This window comes from Oncorhynchus tshawytscha, linkage group LG05, assembly GCF_018296145.1.
Source record: "Oncorhynchus tshawytscha isolate Ot180627B linkage group LG05, Otsh_v2.0, whole genome shotgun sequence".
Taxonomy (NCBI): domain Eukaryota; kingdom Metazoa; phylum Chordata; class Actinopteri; order Salmoniformes; family Salmonidae; genus Oncorhynchus; species Oncorhynchus tshawytscha.
Window position 1 is genome coordinate 29,166,347 of NC_056433.1, and position 23,594 is coordinate 29,189,940.

Below are 23,594 nucleotides of genomic sequence, written 5' to 3' on the forward strand. Positions count from 1 at the left end.
CAACGGGTGAAAGTAGATTTGAATTTTTCCTCGTATAGAACCTCTTATGTATGATTTTTTTTTTTAATGGGCCTAATGGTAAATATGAGTAATTTAACTGTAAAATGTATTACCTTTTTAATGTGGCATGAACATGTATCCATCTGATTTGTCAAACAAATCACTTCAAAAAGTAGGCTACCTGCGCATGTTAGTCCAATCTAAAATAATTCCAGCATCTAAAACAGTGCACTGTGCACCCTCTTTGATGAATGGAAAGACCATCTATTAAAATATCAAAAAGTTGAATGGCATTATGAAACTGTCATTAGGCACACCTGAATTGATTGATTGCATCCATCGTTTCGCTCTGCCAAGTATGGGGTCTTGAGAAATCAATAAATGTCAGATTTTTGGATATTGGTTAGGCTACAATTAGGCTGTGGAAATGTTAGCTGAGGTGAGTGCTGCTCATGATCATCTTGACTAGTCTCATTTATTAGCACTGATCAGATCCTTTTGCCAGCATGTTATGTAGCTTAACAAGTGAATTATTTAGCTTCACACACAGTAGCTTAGGCCTACTCCCAACCAAAAGCCTGTGACATGTCTAATCAATGTAATTTTGTTTCAGTGACTCTGTCTGTATATTCCCCTGTCTGGGCAAATACGTGGAGGTGGTATAGCTCATCTATTCATTTGCTCATCTATTAGAAACAAAATCAAGTGTAGGCCTATTATTTTACTCAATAGTGTATAGACAGCTCCAAAAGCCCACAGAGGTTGTGAAATATGAACATGAGTCGAATGCTTTTGAAAATATAGAATAGATTGGTTTTATTTTCTTTCGGTATCGTGATGAAGGTACTCAATGTGCGACCCTATGCCTGCTCCCTAGCAAAGCAGGGTGAAGGTAGGAAAGAGATGAACGTGGATCAAAAGCTGATCACGGAAGGATGTCTTGTCTGTTTTAATTAACAAAATAACTATTGATTTCTATACAGGCTGCACAGACAAGGAACATAGTTCAACTCAAAATATACCTTTCTCTTCTTTTGAAAATAGGACCTGCCTAAATAATGGAAATATTTTTGATGGTGTGTACTCTCTATGGACTTATTAAAATGGACGGCCACCCACATCTGCACACTACAACTACCACTTGTTTCCGGCATGCCGGCAAGCTCACGGGAGGTATAAAAGGCGTATGCAGGCAAGAATGGGCCTGTTTGTAAGCGGGTCATACATTGCCAAAAAATGTACAAGCGAAATACCGTAAATCCTATGTGAAAGCAGTATTCGGTTAGTATTGTAGAGTAACTACAATGTTGTTGATCTATCTTCAGTTTTCTACCATCATAGCCATTAAACTCTAACTTTTTCTAAATCACCATTGGCCTCATGGTGAAATCCCTGAGTGGTTTCTTTCCTCTCCAGCAACTGTGTTAGGAATGATACCTTTTTTTTGTGACTGTATTGATACACCATTTAAAGCTTAATTAATAACTTCACCATGCTCACAGGGATATTCAGTGTCTGCTTTTACATTTTTACATATCAACCCATCTGTGACCTTTGCGAGACACTGAAATACCGCCCTGGTCTTTGTGTTTGAATCATCTATTTTTGAAATAAACTACTTGACTTGGGGATCATACAGTATGTTTGCGGTACAAAGCCGAAGTAGTCATTAAAAAAATGATATTGCACACAGAATGAGTCCATAAAACTTATGTGATTTGGACACCTTTACTCCTGATTTTTTTTTTTTAGGCTTGCCATAACAAAGGGGTTGAATACTTATTGACTTGAGCCATTTGTGTAAAAATTTCAACAAAATAAATCCACTTTGACATTATGGGGTGTTGTGTATAGATCACTGCCACAAAATATTTCTGACGGCACTGTAGGCAGACTGGAGTAAACATTTAATTGGCAAAGTTTTTGGTGAAAGCCTTAGCATGCCAAAAGTCATTTCTAACTGCCACACAAACAGGTAATACTACTTCAAAGTTGCAGGAAATGCGAATAACTGATGCATTCTGTTACTCAATTATGAGATTCGTTAAATTGAACAACGCTACCGCTGTCTGAGCTGCTCCACGGGACAACCTGCGCGCGCTTGCTTGCTACCCGACAGACAATATTCTGCTCAAACTAGGTGAATGTTGATCGCCCATTTTCTCCTTTCCATCAGACTTGGCTGTCGTTTAGTCTTCGGGGGGGGGTGCCTCTGCTAAGGATTTCTGAGATAGTTTAGGTTTTACACACACAGTTTTTATTAATTGCCTTTTTCCCCCTCCAATTCGAGCCCTGCGTGTAGGGAATTTGAGCATTTTGTTTGAGATCAAATCAGAGGAGAAAATAACACTTATATGAAAAACAGTCTCCAATCATGTCAATTGTTTTATCCCTCCAAGCATTTTTGCTAGATATGTATTGGCTTGCTTGAGATGGCCATTACGGAGAAAAGCAACTATCTCCTCCCTAAGCTCACTTACTCTCTTGAAAGCATTACCCTTGCTTAGCGACCTAATGTCATTATGTAAAAGTTGATCACGATGCTCAGCAGACTACAAAACAACCGATGTTGGTGGAGTGGTGTCGCCAGATGTTTGCAGCTGCAATTGCCTGATGTTAGCTACTCTGATTTGGCTGTAACTGGTACGTTGGGTGATATTGATTGACAGCACTTAAGTGGTGGGACTACAGGAAAACAGATGATCCTATTGGAGAATATTGAACGAGGGATCATTTTGGAACTAAACATTGGATTTTTGCAGGGATGTTTTTGTGGATTTTTATATTAATGTTGATAATTGATCTAAGGGCCGTTCTAAATTGATAAAGGGGCCGGATCTAGCCCATGAGCCGCCAGTTGAATAGCCGTGACTAGAGGTCGACCGATTTAATCGGAATGGCCAATTTAATTAGGGACGATTTTCAAGTTTTCATAACAATCAGTAATCGGCATTTTTGGAAGCCGATTATATTGCAATCCACGAGGAGACTGTGTACAGGCTGACCACCTGTTACGTGAGTGCAGGCTGCAAGGAGCCATGGTAAGTTGCTAGCTAACATCAAACTTATTAAAAAAAACAATCAATCTTAACATAACTAGTTAACTAAACATGGTTGATATAACTAGTTTAAGTAGCTTGTCCTGTGTTGCATATAATCAATGGAGAGCCTGAAATTGTCACTTCTCTTGTGTTCAGTGTAATCAGAATCAGGGTATATTCAGCAGCTTGGGTCACCTGGCTCTTGGCGAACTGTGTGAAGACCATTTCTTCCTAACAAAGACCGTAATTAATTTACCAGAATTTTACATAATTATGACATAACATTGAAGGTTGTGCAATGTAACAGTAATATTTAGACAGGGTTGGTAACCGTTCGATAAAATACGGAACGGTTCCGTATTTCACTGAAAGAATATACGTTTTGTTTTTGATTTTGTTTTCGGATTTGACCATTTAATGACCCAAGGCTCGTATTTCTGTGTGTTTTATTATATTATAATTAAGTCTATGATTTGATAGAGCAGTCTGACTGAGCGGTGACAGGCTCGTATTTATTCAAACTGCACTCCTCTGTTTGCCTGCAGCTTTTCGCAATGCTTGAAGCGCAGCGCGGTTTATGACTTCAAGCCTATCAACTCCCAAGATTAGGCTGGCAATACTATAGTGCCTATAAGAACATCCAGAAATAAAAAGGTCTATGAAATACAAATGGTATAGAGCGAAATAGTCCTATAATAACTACAACCTAAAACTTCTTACCTGGGAATATTGAAGACTCATGTTAAAAGGAACCACCAGCTTTTGTATGTTTTGAGCAAGGAACATACACGTTAGCTTTTTTACATGGCACATATTGCACTTTTACTTCTCCAACACTGTTTTTGCATTATTTAAACCAAATTGAACATTTCATTATTTATTTGAGACTAAATGTATTTTATTTATGTATTAAGTTAAAATAAGTGTTCATTCAGTAATTGTCTTTTATTACAACGAATAACAAATTACATTTACAACAATACTGAATGAACAGTGAACACTATTTTAACTTAATATAATACATAAAAGATATATCAGCCGATTTTTGAATCGGTATCAACTTTTTTTGGTCCTCCAATAATCGGTATAGTTATCGGCGTTGAAAAAAAGTAATCGGTTGACCTCTAGCCGTGACCTAATCCGAAGGGGGGTTCGCAGGAGTAGGGGAAGATCAAAGGGTGGTGAATGTAGTGCATGTCGCCCATAGCATGTTGGGGTGGAGTACATCAGTGACCTCTCACCTTCCTTGAGTCATCTGTCCCTCATGGAGGGACCGACTAGACGGTTGCTAGTTTGTCTTTCACGTGGCAGAACAGAATGCACTGTTACACTCCCTAGCATCGCAGTGAACCACATTAGCTTTCGCAACAGCTAATGGGGATCCTAATAAAATCCCAAACATTGCAAGTTCCAAATTTCGTGAGCTTTTTAGTCAGTGCACTAGTCTGCTGTCCACATCTACATAAAACACATGTAATTGACTCCTTAAACTTACCCACTCCTCCAGTCTTTTCTCTAGACACTATACAAACCTAGAGCTGATATATGGCATACTTTAATGCAGAATTTGTTTTCAGTTCCACATGATAAAGTCTGGTTGATTTTTAAAAGCTTGACACGTTTAATGGTCCTCAGCAAACTTGGATTTGGTTTATAGGCCTATTTTCAGCTTTATATGACTCATGACTCCCATTTTAGATTTTTTAATGGTCATTAATTTGAATGTTTACCCTGGACCCCCTCATTCGTTTAAAGAGCCATTGCACTCAAATCACATTTTAGCAGATGTTTTCAGACCTCAAAAGTAGTCTGTCAGAGGGCGTCCATGTCCCAGGCCAGCTGTTTTGTAGATCCAGCTACGTGCCACAATCTAAAACTAATGGAAAAGATAAGAACTGTGTTATTTCCAGTTTGTCTGCACTTATCTTGTTTCATTTATCTGATGACATGGGATGTGGACTGCTTTTCAGGCCTGAAAACATCTGACAACTTCTGACTGATGTAAAATTTCCCTTTTTAAAGGGGCATGGTTTTTAAAGTTGATATGTCTAAGGCACAGGGATTAGAGCTGAGTTGCTTTCATACAGTGAGGTACAAGAGTATTTGGACAGTGACAACTCCAGCACTTTGGATTTTAAATAATACAATGACTGCGGTTGAGGTGCAGACTGTCAGCTTTCTTTGAGGGTATTTTCATCCATATTGGATGAACTGTTTAGAAATTACAGCACTTTTTGTAGAAAGTATTGGGACACATTCACTAATGTCTAAAGTGGTCAAGTTTAGTATTTGGTTCCATATTCCTAGCACATAATGACAAAGCTTGTGACTATAAACCTGTTGGATGCATTTGCAATTTGTTTATCACGTGGGATTACATTAATGTGGATGTTACCATGAGTGCGAATAATCCTGTATGCATCGTGAGTAATGTGTGAGAAAGTTAGAGGCACAAAGATCATACCCCCAAGACAGAAAAACATAAATATGCTAAGCATTTAACTTTCTCACTCATCTTTATTCATAATTCTTTCAGAATTACCTGTAATCACAGTAGCACCCAGATGAATGTATACCTGTTTAGAAATGTATTCTATTCTTACTTACAATAAGTGCCCAAAAAATGCTTTTCTTTGAAAATGGCCTTGCATTAAAGCTGACAGTCTTCACTGAAATGTCATTGTGCTGGAGTACAGACTCAAAACAACTGTCACTGTCCAAATGCCTTTGGACCTCACTGTTTACCAAAACAGACCAAGGAATGTCATAAACAAAAGGATGTTCAATTTAGCCACCTGTTTTTATATCACGTGGATGTCCCTGCGTTCTTTCATCTTGTAAACATTAGGTAATATGCACTACGCCATATGAATACATGTTTCCACCCTTAGTAGTTCTTGGAGGTGATGCTTTACACACCTGTAGTCTCAGAAAAACAAACAAAATTCCTCTCCTCCCTCCATCTCCTTTTTAAGGTTTCATTGACATTTGATGAGGGCGAAAATGGGCGCTCGAAATGGGGGAACATGCTAAATTGGCCAGTAGCCAAGCCTTTAATTTCAAATGTACTTGATTACATGGAGTTCCTTTTTGATTGTAGTGCGTACAGAGATACTAATACATAAAAGCACAGACATGAAAATAAATGGCCTGTGCTAGCACAAGGAAGTGGAGAACAGAACTGTACAAAAAAGCGTTTTGTTAGACTTCAAAAAGGTTAACTTGGAAGTCACCTGTGTACTTTCTAAAGTCTAGTATACATTTATTTAAACATTATTCAGATTCATCAAATTAGTGGCTTTGTTGATTTAAGGTTTGCTGAGGCTGTAATATAATTGAGAAATGTTAACATTAGGGTGCAGAATATTTTAAAACTATTTGCAATGGAAAATTAAAATGTGCGTTTCTTATTGTTCAAGTCTAGGAAGTCCCGCTCAGTTTTTGGTGCCTAATAAACATGGCCTTGTGGTGGGTTTTTTTGTTGCTAAGTGTGTTGCTGCGGTGTGCACTATTGAATACATACCTGATGTTGTTTTGGGACGGTTTTCAGGATTACATCGACACCCATCCTGAAATGGTGGTTCTGGACCCGCTGCCGGCCATTAGGACATTGTTGGACCGCTGCAAGTCCTACCAGCTCATCCGCAGGCTTGAAGACTGCATGAAAGGTATAGAGACAGGACTGCCACCCAAAGTACACACACAAACTGACACGCATACACGCTCACACACAAACTATCCACAGCCATGCATTCACATATCCAAAAACACTACATAGTCACTTGCCTAGACATTCTGTTAAGCCTTTGAGTTTTACGTCATAGCATCGACATAAGTAACATTCAAATCAGTTACTCACATACTGTGTGTTATACACTTGCTCTGTTTACCTCTGGCCTGGGACTAACACACCTTCTTATAACCAGCAATGCCATCTGTGTTTGTGCGTGTATGAATTTGTTTCCCTTTGGGTTGGGAAGGCCCGGAATTCCAAAATACAGGAATCCCTCCCTGGCCTGTGTTCATGTTGCTACTGGCTACCTACATGAGCCCGGCACTTTCCGTAAGACTTTTGTCCTGGGTTGGATGTCAAAAGGCAGGCTTCATTTTGGGGCTTTGCACAAGGGAAATGTGTGGCTTAGGGTGGGTTTATTCACGGAGTGTGTATGAAAACTGCAGAGTGGCTCGTCCTTTGTCCTGCGCCATGGGGCATTCTCAAACTAGCTAAACAAAAGGGATCAGGGTTGAAGAGGCCGAAGGGTTAGCGTTGCTAGCTGCATAGGCACATAGTGTGAATCTCAAATGAGACCCTATTTTCTACATGGTGTATTACTTTGGACGAGTGCCCTATGGGTGCTGGTCAAAAGTAGTACATTATGTAGGGAATATGGTGCAATTTGGTATGCAGTCATAGGCTCTGGCATGACAATGTTTTTTTTATAGTCTGCTTGAAGTTGAATGAAAACGGTGTCTGTCGACTCTGTGCTCACTTTAGGTGCTGGTAGTCCATTTACATTTTGCAGTATGTGTTCATATTTAAGAGTGAATATTTTATGAGCTGCCAGTCTTCAAACAATAGAACAATCGAGGTGTTTGCACCAGCCCAATTCAAACACTGGTTATCGTATGGAAGTAAGGCTAGTTTCTATGTGTACCTATTTGTAGTTAATAAGTAAATTAGGATAGTTTCTGTGACCAATCTATCCTCTAAATGATGAGAGCGGTTTACTCTGACCAGTCAATTCGGCAGAATCTATTGGTACTTTTACATCAAGTGGCACGACTTGCAAGAGACATTTTCTTTATGGGTCTAACTTAATAAACTCATTAATGTCATTTAGTTTGTACTCTCCCCTCAACTACTTGAATAATATTTAAAATACTCTTTTTAATTAAAACAACTTGATTTGAAGATGCTTTGATAAAGCCTTGTGGTAATATGAATTATAAAACATGCTACTGTATAAGCATTCATAATAGCTCATTGCACCTTTTTTTTGAGAAACTAGCTACATAGACGACTGAATACTTAGTTACCTAATACCTACAAATAAAATTATCCCTTAGTGACTCCCCTATCCAGCTGACCTCCAGGACTGAACTTCCAGAGCAAGTGCACTCGACCTGGGGTAGTGTGAGGTGAACCGTGGGTCTTGGCTCTAGCTCCACAATTCTGTTTAAAAATACCTCCGCAGCGAGCGAAGTGTTTTTTCTGTGGCTGTCCTTCTCCCAGGCAACCACTTCCATGGCAATTAGCCGGTAACAGTATAGACTGTAGAGAATAGGATCCTGGGAAAAAGCCGATAACACTCGCTTAAACTGTGGCTTTATGTAAGAGGCAACTTGAAGGCTTTTAGACTCCTATCAACGCACAGAATGAACATTATCTGGGTCATATCAGCGCATTACATCGTCTATTTAGCGCCAAGTTTACTCTTTTTCTTTTCTTTTCTTTACATTTTTCTCTGGTAGGCCTAACTTTAAATGTTACTTTCCACACGATTTCCGGTCATATTACAAAGGGCCAACTTTTTGATCCCTTCATGGGTTTTAGCATTCAAGAAATATTGATTGGAATATCACCGCCAGCTATGTATGGAATGTTAAGTCTGAGTTGGTAAAATACATACAGATCTGGAACCAGTCGTTCTTATTAAACCTCTTTTAAGGATCCTCAAAATCCAATCTAGGTTGAAAGATTTTGGCTAAAAGCTACTGGTAAAAGGTGGTTAAGATCACACTTACAGTGAAGTGTAGAAGTAATATGAAAGGATCTATGCATGAGCCAGTCATCCAATCAAGGTTTGTTAGTGCTGGGCTGGAATAACCAACCACACACACACACACAGACATATATACACACACGTGTGTGTGTGTGTCTAAAAAATAAATAAAAAAAGATTTCCAGTGACTACTTGTTTGTGGCTGTCAGTAACTGCAGCCCTTAGCTTGGTGAAACCAAGTAAAAAAGCAATAACTGATGTGGGTGCCGTTAAATCAATTTTCATTGGTCGCAAACACATTTAGCAGATGTTATTGTGGGTGTAGCGAAATGCTTGCGATCCTAGCTCCAACAGTGCAGTAATATCTAACACGCAACCATACACATTTTATAAAGTAAAATAATGGAATTAAGAAATATTGAAATATTAGGATGAGCAATGTCAAAGTATTCAAACCCCTTCCCATTTTGTTACGTTACAGCCTTCCTCATCAGTGTACAAACAATACCCCATAATGTCAAAGCGAAAACAGGTTCTGAGAAACGTTTTCACATTTATAAAAAATAAGATGCCGTATTCACAAGAATTCTGACCCTTTACAATGAGACTTGAAATTGAGCTCTGGTGCATCCTGTCATCTTTGATGCTTCTACAACTTGATTGGATTCCACCTGTGGCAAATTTCAATTGATTTGGAAAGGCACACACCTGTCTATGTAAGGTCCCACAGTTGACAGTGCATGTCAGAGCAAAAACCAAGCTATGAGGTCGAATGAGTTGTCCGTAGAGAGCCGAGACATGATTGTGACGAGGCACAGATCTGGGGAAGGGTACAAAAAAACATGAGAAACACAAGATTATCTGGTCTGATGAAATTAAGATTGAACTCTTTTGGCCTGAATGCCAAGCATCACGTCTGGAGGAAACCTGGCACCACCCCTACGGTGAAGCATGGTAGTGGATGGCAGCATCATGCTGTGGGGTTGTTTTTCAGTGGCAGAGACTGGGAGACTAGTCAGGATCGAGGGAAAGATGAACAAAGCAAAATACAGAGATCCTTGATGAAAACCTGCTCCAGAGCGGTCAGGACCTCACTGGGGTGAAGGTTCACCTTCCAACAGAACAACAACCCTAAGCACACAGCCAAGGAGTGGTTTCGGGACAAGTCTCTGAATTTCTTTGAGGGGCCCAGCCAGAGCCTGGACTTGAACCTGATCAAACATCTCTGAAGAGACCTGAAAATGGCTGTGCAGCGACGCTCCCAATCCAACCTGACAGAGCTTGAGAGGATCTGCGGAGAAGTATGGGAGAAAATCCCCAAATACAGGTGTGCCAAGCTTGTAGCGTCATACCCTAGAACACTCTATCTCTGCCAAAGGTGCTTCAACAAAGTACTGAGTAAGGGTCTGAATACTTATGTAAATGTCTTTCTTTTTTTATGGGGTATTGTGTGTAGATTGAGGAGGGACAATTTAATCCATTTTAGAATAAGGCTGTAACGTAACAAAGTCTAGGCAACTGAATACTTTCCAAATGCACTGTATGTACAGTACCAATCAAGTTTGGACACCACCTCATTCAAGGTTTTTTCTTTATTTTTACTATTTTCTACATTGTAGAATAATAGTGAAGACATTAACTGAAATAACACATATGGAAACATGTAATAACCAAAAAAGTGTTTCAACAAATCTAAATATATTTGAGATTCTTCAAAGTATCCACCCGTTGCCTTGATGACAGCTTTGCACACTCTTGGCATCCTCTCAACCAGCTTCATGAGGAATGTTTTTCCAACAGCCTTGAAGTAGTTCCCACATGCTGAGCACTTGTTGGCTGCTGTTCCTTCACTCTGCGGTCCAACTCCTCCCAAACCATCTCAATTGGGTTGAGGTCGGGTGGTTTTGTAGGCCAGGTCATCTGATGCAGCACTCATCACTATCCTTGGTCAAATAGCCCTTACATATCCTGGAGGTGTGTTTTGAATCATTGTCTTGTTGAAAATCTAATGATAGTCCCACTAGGGGCAAACCAGTTGGAGGCGTATCGCTGCAGAATGCTGTGGTAGCCATGCTGGTAAAGTGTATCTTGAATTCTAAATAAATTACTGACAGTGTCACCATCTACTCTCAGTCTCAAAAAGACACAGTGGTTGAAATCAAAAATCTCAATTTGGACGCATCAAACCATTAATATTAAGGGGCTAGAAGCATCTTCTATGGTGAGCTACCGAGTGGCTAGGACAGTCAAGCCCCCATACTATTGTGGAGGACTTAAATCTTCCTGCTTCCGTGAATATGACTGGGACAGTGCTGGGGGGGAAAAGCCCAAAAAACTATTCAGACAATGTCTTCATAAAAAAAACTTTCACAATGCATCAGTGACATGAGATGTTTTGAAACAATTACTATATTAAATGTTTGGGACAGATTTCCACAGGTCTAATGTCCATTGCTCGTGTTTCATGGCCCAACCAAGTCTCTTCTTAATGGTGTCCTTTTTAGTAGTGGTTTCTTTGCTGCAATTCGACCATGAAGGCCTGACTCATGCAGTTTCCTCTGAGCAGTTGATGTTGAGAAGTGTCTGTTACTTGAACTCTGAAGCACAGTTAACTCTAATGAACTTATCCTCTGCAGCAGAGGTAACTCTGGCTCTTCCTTTCCTGTGGCGGTCCTCGTGAGAGCCAGTTTCATCATAGCGCTTAATGGTTTTTGCGACTGCAGTTGAAGAAACTTTCAAAGTTCTTGAAATTTTCCGTGTTGACTGACCATGTCAAAAGTAATGATGGAATGTCGTTTCTTTTTGCTTATTTGAGCTGTTATTGCCATTATATGGACTAAGCCCAATTAGGTAAAAAGACTATCTTTTGGGTAACACCCTTGTCACAACACAACTGATTAGTTCAAATGCATTAAGAAGTAAAGAAATTGCACTAATTAACGTTTAACAAGGCACACCTGTTAATTAAAATGCATTCCAGGTGAATAACTCATGAAGCTGGTTGAGAGTGCCTTGATGACATCTTTGCACACTCTTGGCAAAGGGTGGCTACTTTGAAGAATATTAAATGTATTTCCATTTGTTTAACACTTTTTGCAGGGGTTACTGCATGATTCCACATGTGTTATTTCATAGTTTTGTTTTGTTCACTATTATTCCTCAATGTAGAAAATAGTAAAAATACAGAAACCCTAGAATGAGTGTGTCCAAACCTTTGACTGGTTGTGTGTGTGTTGTGTATGGATTATGTAGATGTCATATATCCATATTATCTATCTGAAGAATAGTATATGTACAGCAATAGTTAAATGAGAGGCCTTGACTAGAATACAGTGTATATACTTATGAAGTGGGTTAAACAGTATGTAAACATTATTCAAGGAACCAGTGTTCCATGACTATGTATATAGGGCAACAGTCTAAGGTGCATAGTAGAGTAACTGGGTGGTAGCTGGCTAGACAGTGACTAAGTTCAGGGAAGGGTACTGGGCAGAAGCCGGCTAGTGGTGGCTGTTTAACAGTGATGGCCTTGAGATGGAAGCTGTTTCTCAGTCCCAGCTTTGATGCACATGTACTGACATCGCCTTCTGGATGGCTGCTTTTTTCCTTGGTTTCACAATCTTTTTCCAGTTACCGAACTCCCTCATATTCTCCAACACTTGCCCACTTGATAAAGCATCTCAATAATGTACAGTTACTGGTCTTTTGCTTTTTAGGGCAGAACTTTTAGCTGGCTAAGTCCTTGATCTTGGCCGGGATTCAATCTAAGGCGTGCAATGGAAGGTCACTATACAACTGACAATGCACCTTTTTTAAAGGCATTTTCCTTGACGTTTACGGAGACCGCGCATACTAGCTGAACTGTAAATGAACTTTTAAGAGTAGGTTATAGCATTGAATCCCTGCCCTTGTTTTGTGATATTAACCGTCTCAACTATCATTGCCCAGTATTAACACACCTGGTTCAGGTAAGAGCTTGATGAATAGTCGAGTAGTTGAAAAATGTGTGCTTGTGATGGGCTGGAACAAAAATGTGCAACTCTGGGGGTATTTCAGAGGTACAGCGAGATGGCAAGCTGCCACTCTGAAATGCTTGTATGTATTTCAGGTTCAGAAAAAAGCTCAATCTGAAGCTAATATCTCATCACTTTGAACAATCTGACTATTTTACCATACCAGCTTTTTTTGGTATATGTCCCCTCCAAAATTATTGTCAACCTTGATGATAAATATGAGCAAAAAAGACTGTAGAAATACTGAGCTATATTGTATGCTCATTTTAATCATCTATATATTTTTTTCATTTCACAATTAGACAGACATGAAAAACAACAGGTAATCTAGTAAAACAACATGTTTAGTAAGTAATACCTTTTTATTCTCTTAAAGATTCAGGTAACTGTCAAAATAAAGTAAACACCAACATAATATCTTAATAGGGTGTTGGGTCACCACGAGTTGCCAGAACCGCGTCAATGTGCCTTGGCATAAATTCAATATACTTTGTACCCCTAATTTACTCAAGTGTTTCCTTTAGTTTGGCAGTTACATGTCAGTGTCAAAATTTATAAGATTCTTATAAATAAAATCAAACAATTACATTTGCATACAAATGCTATTTGAAGTTATTCTCATTTTAAGGAACTGTATTGTGGTATTCCATGGTTTCTTGTTTCACTGGGCTATAAATATTAGGTAACACTTAAGTAAAATCCTTTTGGTCATCCATCACATTGGGGAAAAGGCCAATACGCTATTTGGAAGGGTTGCCAGAAAAAAAAAGCCTATGAGAGCAACCGACAAATGTGAATGCCTGGAGTTTGCTGAACGGCATTGGCATTTGGATTGGAACCGGGTGATGTGGTCATATGAGACACAAATAGAGCTCTTTATTAGGCGGTATAAAACATGTTCAATTAAAACCCACCAATACCTAGTCATGATTCCTGCATTTTCACAGACCAGGTTTAGGGTCTGTGTGAATGGTTATCTGCTTTTTTTGAAGGTACATTAATTAACACTTCCATTGTGTAACACTTCCCTAATTTGAAATGCAAACAGCCCCATGGTTTAACACACCCCACGCCTCCCAATTTGCCAGTTATATGTATAATGGGTATACATGTAAATAAGGGGCTATTTGAAAGGGGATCATATATAAATGTTGCCTTATATTTCTAAAATGGGTAGTAGAGGTTATTTATTCAATCCGGAGTCAGGCTTTACATGTCAAGTGGACTTGAAGGATATTTGGTTGTTAAACCCGCCAATGATACTCCGGGCAGGCTCAATTAAATGCTCGAAGTGTGCAAAGAATATGTCCACTGTTGTGCCAAAATGTCAGCAGTCAAGTTTTCAAGATGGAGCACTTAATCCTGCAATGGTCGATTAATTGGGAACCTTGTGGATTGTGAGGATGGAAGACTATCCTCTTACATGAACCCCTTAAAGACATTCTCCGGTACTTTGGCGACTAGTATGATCTACGAGCAGAATTGACTGTTTTAGCTACCTCAGTTAGCCAAGAAATCCCTAGTTTGAAAGTAACTGTTTTCTGGAAACTGTGTGGCACCATTTCCCCTACATTTATTCCACATGGTACAGTCCCCTAACAATTTGAGTTTTAGCCAATGTGCTTCAGCCCCTTTTGAGTGACAGCTAGCAAGACACAGCTAGATATCTATCTCAACGAGTGAGAGTGCAATCTTTCTGTGTCTGTCTGCATAGTGTTGCATCTGTTGCCCCGTTTCCATCATGACATATTTCATTAAGCCGTACGTAATCTTTACGGATAAGTGTAATGCAGGATGAAGGAGAGCCGGTCTCTCATCAGAGATTTGCATTTATTTTGGGAGATTGCAAAATATGACCTTTTCAATCAAGACATGATAAATATATTGTTTCCAGTGAAAATAAAACGTTTTTATTTTTTTTACTTGTTTTTCGAACTTTATAGCAAGTCAAGCTAGCTTGCGCTGCTAGCTAACTAGGTTGAAGATGCCATTGTAGCTAGCGACCTCCAATTAAAAATAGTCATTACCTGCACAAACTTACACGAGGCTAGTCATATAATTGGCACGACAGCCAATGTGTAATTAACGTTATGATTTAAAATTGTACTCACTTATAGGAATGGTTAATTGTTTGCAAGTTGCTAGCTATCCCATAAAGCCATCACCGAAAACCATATTTTAATCTGGTGGTTTGGTAACTTCCTGTTCTTCGTCAGACTCTGGCTGGACTGAAGATGATGCAAAGTTAGAAAAATGTCAAAGTATGTGGCGTCTGTCTCGCAAAGGAGCCTTCAACCGCAAGGGGGCGTTGCTTTTCCAATCCTTTGTGGATGTCCCCATTTGAAAGGCATGACATCCGGCGCAATGATCGGAGTGCTTATAGGTAATGTGAATGAGGCTTGTGTTTGAAGGCTCTATGCCCCAAGGCCCTCGTATGTCTTGGGGTCTTTGTATGGCTGGGTGACAAGGCTTGTAGTCATGGCGTCCTTGCTAAGAGGTGCCCCACTGTCTGTCCCTGGCTTATAAAAACACATACTGAAACGGAGGCCAAGGGTCACAGTGAGCAAATATAAACATACCACTGGATGCCTAGATGACGCCCAGAGGCGCATAATGAGAGGGCGAGAGAAAGAGATAAAGGAAAATAGTTATGTGGGAGAGTGGGAGGGACTGGGGAGAAAGGTATGGAGGGAGAGGAGAGATTACAACCTCAACTGAGAATGAAAGGGTTGATGGAGACAGAGGGAGACCGATTAGACAAACCACAAAGAAAGATAGAAAATGTTGCAAAGCAAGCAGACCTTTTGCGTGCTCTGCTAGAAACAGCTGCACCAAAGACGGCGGGACTCGAAGCCATCACAGCCGAACGGCTCCCTTGAGACCTTGGGAGGAAGATGAGATATTGGAGAGAGCTGTAGCAGTTGACCTTTTTAGTGTGATTTAAAGTCATTGTTTTCACGCAGTCTCTACTCCAACAGACGAGCACATGGTTAAACGCATAGCACAGCAAAGGATTGTTACATCTTCTCGAACTGATTTTAAGACTTATTTTCAACTTAGTTTCACTCCCCCTAAGTTTATGATTTTATGACGCTCGGGTATGTAGTCGTATTTACACACAAACACTTTAAAAAAAAATTTTTTTTAAATCTCCTTCCTTTTCTACGTACTTACATTATTAAGGAATTTATACAAATAAGCATGATTATAGTAAGCAGTATAGTGATGGCAAGGATAGAATAACAAGATATTCCTCTCCCTCTTTCCTCTAGATGAAAGGATCTGTTCTCCTCCCTTCATGGTTCTAAGGAGTGAGTGTGGAACCGACACTCTCAAACACATCCAGAAACATGGCATTACCTTCCCTTTCAGTACGTAAGATCACATTCTCTACATGTTTGGTTACCAGAACATTTCTGGAGACTTCTACAGGGTCTCTTCTAAAAAGATTCAAGTCTAGCTTAATTTTCAGAACTTTGCTTGACTGAATAGAATGACGTCCTAATCTTTTCACTTCCACAGTTTGTAAAACTCCAAACTCCAACTCCCATGAGGTAAGTTTTTTAAATATTTTTTATATTACAATATCCCATTTATGCCTGCATTGACTTAATTGAAATTAAATTTGCCCCAACCCTGACTTCATCCTGTCCTTATGTTAACTCCCCTCACAATCACTACCTACTCTTGTGAAAGTTTTTAGCAATATTGACCTAAAGGGAAATTCAAGACCATAATGTCACTAATGAGTGATGGCATTACGAGTTCGGTCTGAGTAAGCCTACAATGAGGTAGTCATGTGCTTTTGTCATTGTGTACTCAGACTCGCCTTGGTCATAAAAATAGGTTGGGTTGACAGGCTATTCTATTAAACTGCTTGTGATAGAATAGTGGTTCAGAATATGTGTGGATTGTAAAAGAATCACTAGACATTGGATTGTCCACACCTTTTTTGTGTAGATTTCTACCAAAAAGGAAATCTCAAAACAAAATCACAAAACAGGATATGGGGTATTAGTGTACTCTATCTGGTGGGGAAACTGCAGCCCTGATCATTTTATTGAGAACATGGCAGAACATTTTTAGTTATTGCACAAAAATGTTTATTATATTTGGTTTTGAGGATCTTTCAAATCGTTTAACTTGGCTGGTGCAATAAACTAATGGAATAGTCCCAAAAGTGCTAATCTCACTCATCTGTCACTCCAGATATGGCTCAATCAAAATCGATGTATTTCAGAGAAGACAAATGCAATTTGAGTACAGCTGAATGAGGTCAGACAGTAGATTCTACCCATCACTGAACTGACAGAGGTATAACAAGGGAGGATAGATGATGTTGAATGAACAGATGCACGAGTCTTGCATGTTATCCCCCCCCAATAGATGGCCATCATCTTCAGTGAGGAGGACCTGAAGGATGTTAAGCCCCCGTGTGTGATCCAGAACTTCATTAACCACGATGCTGTACTCTACAAGGTGTATGTGGTGGGAGAGGCCTACTACGTGGTGGAGAGGCCTTCTATCAGAAACTTCCCTTCTGGACCTGCAGGTCAGATATACCCAATTCCCAGCTTCAAGATGTACTCATTCCCAACAGTTTACAACACACAGCCCCTGCCTCCTATACACTAAAATGGTATTGAAGTAAACATGAACATTTCACCCTATTCCCATGTTTCTTATACCTATTCAATCTTTTCAAATCAACATGAAGTACGTAGGAGTTAGGGCACATTTTTTTGTATTAGGCCATAGGGTTGGGCGGTACCCAGATTTTCATACCGTTTCTGGGGTATACGGTATTACTAAATGTGCACACAGGGGGCGCTATTTCAACAACAAACCACAAAACAATTTAGGCAACAGGGATCTTGATCCAGAAGGGGATTGAATACCTCTGCTGAGCTTGACATCGAGCCACTAGGCTTGCAAGTTAGCTAACTAAATCCATAGCTGGAGCCCTGAGCTGCATATAATTTATTTGACACATCTTAGATTTTTTATAGTTCTACTTAAGAAACTTTTTTTTTTTTTTACGTTATTGAAAATCATACTGTCGCTGTTTTTGAAATACCCCAGTAGACTGTATATAGACTACCCAAGCCAGATACTGAGTCTCCTCAAGCCCCCTTACCTGAACTCATAGCAGATCCATTTAGCCCAACCCTGCCCTATTCTAACCCAAATTGAGCGTGTCCCATTTCAAATATCGGAGTATAGAGTAGGTTTCAATTGTGCGTTTTTGATTAGAGAAGTGTTAAAAGCACAGATGGTGTCTGAGTTGAAGTGGACGCTAAGTCCCCTCACCAGCTTATCGAAGTTTGCATCTGAAATAGCACCCTATTCTCATGCATTACTTTTAACCAGAGTCAGTGCACTATATAGGGAGTAGGTGCCACTTCAGAATTGCCCCGTTTCTTAGAGACCGCTGTAAACTGGCACATTACCTTATAAAGACACTTGATTTACTACCGTTTATAAACATGTCCTCTGTTTAAGCATGGCATGGTGCCACATGCCAAGTTAAATGACTGTTAATGGGATTTCCAAGTTGCTCCGTTTGACGCAAAGCACCGCTGATGCATTCCCAAACAATTCCCTGCTTTGTGTCAATGTTTGTGCCCATCCCGTGTTTGTGTATAGGTTCAATTTCCCTGGCTCACTGAGCAAGGTATTCATTAGCATGTGAGTCACTCACAGGAGTACAGTCATCAGCGTGGATCAGACTTTTAGTTGAATCTGCATGGACATTTCTGCCCCCTGCTGTGCTAATGCTAAACTGACACACAAAAAACATCCTTCTGCTTAAAGAGTTAATATCCTTCTTTTTTTCTCTTTTTTTGGCAGTTTACAACAGCCTAGGGCAGGGGTTTTCAAATCTCTCCTCGGGACCCCCAGCCATTGCATGCATTTGAACTATTTAAAGGGCTAGCACACCTGATTTCAACTTAACTAATTATCAGGACCTTGATTTGGTAAATCAGTTACCTGAATTAGTTCAGGGCTGTAACAAAATTGAGACTTGTCTGGGGGGTCCCCAAGGAGTGATTTGAAAACCGCTTCCTTATGGAAGTTGGAAATGAACTGAAACTTTAGTGGACCACCAATAGCTCTTGAGTAGTTGACTCAGGTGTGTTTGTCTTTAAGCCTTGAAGACTGACAGGACATTGTATTTTTAATTGAGAGAGCTAGTCATTTTAGTAGAGCATTTTTTATTTTCTACTCTATCAGAAATTGGCATTAGAGGTAAAAATGTGTACTTTTAGCAATGTCCACATTGGGAAACTGTAATATGTAACATTTCCACCTGCAACTCGCCTCAACTGTCAATTGCATACCAGTAGTATCAAAGGAATATACATCCACAGGAGTTGAAACATACTTTTTAGAATACAGTGTGACACGGCAATTAGCATTTTTACTGCAAATTAACAATTTGGCAACTAGACGATACATCTGGTGTGTGTGTGTGTATACGCAACTTAATGAATTACAGTTGGTTCTCATTTACGAGGATGACGATAGCAAAAACATTAGCAATACAAAACTTCTTCCCGTTCTTGCAACTGATATTTTGGGGATTATGATCAGGTAAAAAGCAGAACTAAGTCATTTTAGGTGTTACTTAGCAATGCCCTTAACTGAAGAAATTGAATGTGTGGCTAAAATGTTACATGTAGCAACTTTCGTTTAATGTGGCTGTTCTGTGACTTCATTAGTGTCTGTTCTTTCCAAACCTAGTCAACTGCCTGGTTTCTGTTTTCCAGAGAGAAAACCCATTTTTTTCCACAGTCACGATGTGTCCAAGCCAGAGTGTGCTTCCGACCTGAATTCTGTAAGTGAAAGCTCAGACCAAAACCTATTCTGAAAATGCGCACAGCCATTTTGATTGACAAAATATGGGCAATATTTGTTTTTATAGTTTTGTTCTTGCTTTGTCAGGGCCTTGCTATATATTCATTTTTTTTTTCAAGTGTCTCTTAATTGGTACAACGGCATTCACAGACCTGACCGTCTGTCCACCTCTCGCTCTTCCTCTAGTGTAGCCTTGCAATTTGTGTTGGTACTAACAGCATAACCAGAATTGATCTTGTCAACTTTCCCTCTTTACTATGTGTCTGTCTTTCCGTCCATCTTTCTATTTGTCTGGATGGTGTGTAGAGGGACAATGTGGAGGGGGTGTCCAGGGTGCCTATCGACGACGTCATCAGGGAGATCTCCAGGTGTCTGCGGCGGGAACTGGATGTGTCCCTGTTTGGCATCGACATAATCATCAGCAACCAGACCGGGCAGCATGCAGTCATTGACATCAACGCATTTCCAGGTATGTGCCATTCTCATATTTCCACAGTGCGGTGGTGTCATTCAATGGACCTACTTCAAGCTGCAGCTATGGTGTTCAAAAATCAGATGGCGTATGAAGCGGTTGTTGTCCATTAAAGTTAAGTTCTACCATTTTTAAATGAAGAGAATTAATCAACTGAAAAGTTAAACTCTCATATGCCAAACCTAAACTTCTTAGTTTTTTTGTTAACGTCTTGTGACAGCAGCCACACTGACTTATTACACATGTAGTTATTCTCTTACACAGCTTAAGCTAGAAACGCCATTTAAACTTTAAAACGTGTGGACTGGTCAGGACCAGTGTGTTTGCATACTATTTGGATAATATTGAAGCTATTAAACTCCCATTGTTAAACTCCCATGACTTCCAAATTTCTAGTCACTGTAAAAAAATATATAGATATTTTGACACATCACCTACTTTTACCACTTTCCCAACAACTTAGAATAAATATTTTCTACCAGGGATTTGACAAATGTTTTTCAAGAGCGAAAAAAAATAAGGTAATGAATTAACATTCAAATATATGTTTAGTGTTTGAACTAAAGATTGTTTAAAATATAATTAGTTTATTTGTTTATTAAACCAGATCCTCATGTTTAGTCCTGTGAAAATGTCCTACTATAATTTGCTATATTTATACTTTCCTGTAAATGTCTCTAAAAATATATTTTCATAATTTACTGACCATTTCAGATGCATTCACATTGAAAAAAATGCAAATTAATGATATCTTGCAAGCAGACATATTGTGGTTCTCACTGTTTTTTTGGGGAACTTCTTCAAATTAATTTCCTATTAAAAACAAAATGTACACAAAAAAACATTCAAATAATTTTTTCTTTAGAGGGGGGCAGTATTGCTCTAACTGGAAGCATTTGGTAATGGATAATAGAAGTTACACCATGTTATCTGAAATTGTATGACACAAGGTTTTAAAGGAACACTTGGATTCAAAACAACAACAAAAAGCATACCCCGCACCACTTTCTCTGGTGGTAGGCAGCTTGTCTGCAGCTAGAGAAACACAACCACTCTCAGATTCATAGACTGAGCTGTGGATGCAATGATTGCTCATTCATGAGATCAAACTCATATCTGTTTTTTTTCACCAATCTCTGATTGCCCCTTTAATTCCAGAGGGCAGGCTTTGAAAGCTATTGAAGTCATTAAGCAGATGTTAAGGTATGCTGTATATAACCACATGCTAAGTATTTGTTTGCCAGGTACATGGTAACTAACATGCATCATCAAAACGCAGCATCATCTGATGTGAAAAAGCATCATACGGGCCAGATTTCAGTATTTTGAAAGTTGAACAACTTGATTTCTGACATGCAAAAAAATGTGGGACTATATCAACAATAGACTAAAATTGTTTTGTGTTAAGTTTTCATTTAAGCTAGCTCTGCTAGCTTGCGGCAAGGCAAGCTAACCATGCAATCCTACCTGCCTCACGATATTGTGGTATTGCTGGTGTAGAAATGTATTCTACCTCTTCAAATCAAATCAAATCAAATTTTATTTGTCACATACACATGGTTAGCAGATGTTAATGCGAGTGTAGCGAAATGCTTGTGCTTCTAGTTCCGACAATGCAGTAATAACGAGCAAGTAATCTAACTAACAATTCCAAAAAAAAAACTACTGTCTTATACACAGTGTAAGGGGATAAAGAATATGTACATAAGGATATATGAATGAGTGATGGTACAGAGCAGCATAGGCAAGATACAGTAGATGATATCGAGTACAGTATATACATATGAGATAAGTATGTAAACCAAGTGGCATAGTTAAAGTGGCTAGTGATACATGTATTACATAAGGATGCAGTCGATGATATAGAGTACAGTATCAACGTATGCATATGAGATGAACAATGTAGGGTAAGTAACATTATATAAGGTAGCATTGTTTAAAGTGGCTAGTGATATATTTACATAATTTCCCGTCAATTCCCATGATTAAAGTGGCTGGAGTAGAGTCAGTGTCATTGACAGTGTGTTGGCAGTAGCCACTCAATGTTAGTGGTGGCTGTTTAACAGTCTGATGGCCTTGAGATAGAAGCTGTTTTTCAGTCTCTCGGTCCCAGCTTTGATGCACCTGTACTGACCTCGCCTTCTGGATGACAGCGGGGTGAACAGGCAGTGGCTCGGGTGGTTGATGTCCTTGATGATCTTTATGGCCTTCCTGTAGCATCGGGTGGTGTAGGTGTCCTGGAGGGCAGGTAGTTTGCCCCGGTGATGCGTTGTGCAGACCTCACTACCCTCTGGAGAGCCTTACGGTTGAGGGCGGTGCAGTTGCCATACCAGGCGGTGATACAGCCCGCCAGGATGCTCTCGATTGTGCATCTGTAGAAGTTTGAGTGCTTTTGGTGACAAGCCGAATTTCTTCAGCCTCCTGAGGTTGAAGAGGCGCTGCTGCGCCTTCCTCACGATGCTGTCTGTGTGAGTGGACCAATTCAGTTTGTCTGTGATGTGTATGCCGAGGAACTTAAAACTTGCTACCCTCTCCACTACTGTTCCATCGATGTGGATGGGGGTGTTCCCTCTGCTGTTTCCTGAAGTCCACAATCATCTCCTTAGTTTTGTTGACGTTGAGTGTGAGGTTATTTTCCTGACACCACACTCCGAGGGCCCTCACCTCCTCCCTGTAGGCCGTCTCGTCGTTGTTGGTAATCAAGCCTACCACTGTTGTGTCGTCCGCAAACTTGATGATTGAGTTGGAGGCGTGCATGGCCACGCAGTCGTGGGTGAACAGGGAGTACAGGAGGGGGCTCAGAACGCACCCTTGTGGGGCCCCAGTGTTGAGGATCAGCGGGGAGGAGATGTTGTTGCCTACCCTCACCACCTGGGGGCGGCCCGTCAGGAAGTCCAGTACCCAGTTGCACAGGGCGGGGTCGAGACCCAGGGTCTCGAGCTTGATGACGAGCTTGGAGGGTACTATGGTGTTGAATGCCGAGCTGTAGTCGATGAACAGCATTCTCACATAGGTATTCCTCTTGTCCAGATGGGTTAGGGCAGTGTGCAGTGTGGTTGAGATTGGGCGGTAAGCAAATTGGAGTGGGTCAAGGGTGTCAGGTAGGGTGGAGGTGATATGGTCCTTGACTAGTCTCTCAAAGCACTTCATGATGACGGATGTGAGTGCTACGGGCGGTAGTCGTTTAGCTCAGTTACCTTAGCTTTCTTGGGAACAGGAACAATGGTGGCCCTCTTGAAGCATGTGGGAACAGCAGACTGGTATAGGGATTGGTTGAATATGTCCGTAAACACACCGGCCAGCTGGTCTGCGCATGCTCTGAGGTCACCCCTCCGGTTAGCTAGCTAGTGTGACTCAGCCCAAGCCTTGCATTATGGGCTAGCCATCTCGGCTGGCTCACTGCAAAGCAAGCTAACCATGAGTTTCTACCTGCCACACGGTAATACTGCTGGCTATCCCCTTTGCCTAGTTTATCTTGCGTTTGCTT

General features: G+C 40.2%; 1 protein-coding gene across 7 annotated transcripts in view; it reads left to right on the forward strand.

The window, feature by feature from the left end:
* itpk1a (inositol-tetrakisphosphate 1-kinase a) overlaps positions 1–23,594 on the forward strand; it is a 65,630-nt gene that overhangs the window by 34,919 nt on the left and 7,117 nt on the right. For 6 of the 7 annotated variants that reach the window (XM_042321774.1, XM_042321775.1, XM_042321777.1 and 3 more), the window contains 6 exons: positions 6,592–6,709; positions 16,050–16,148; positions 16,300–16,331; positions 17,164–17,329; positions 19,548–19,615; positions 19,942–20,104. In XM_042321774.1, the coding sequence (XP_042177708.1) occupies positions 6,592–6,709; positions 16,050–16,148; positions 16,300–16,331; positions 17,164–17,329; positions 19,548–19,615; positions 19,942–20,104 (646 nt within the window). The remainder of the gene's footprint in view (positions 1–6,591; positions 6,710–16,049; positions 16,149–16,299; positions 16,332–17,163; positions 17,330–19,547; positions 19,616–19,941; positions 20,105–23,594) is intronic. The other variant, XM_042321778.1, reaches the window with a different exon arrangement.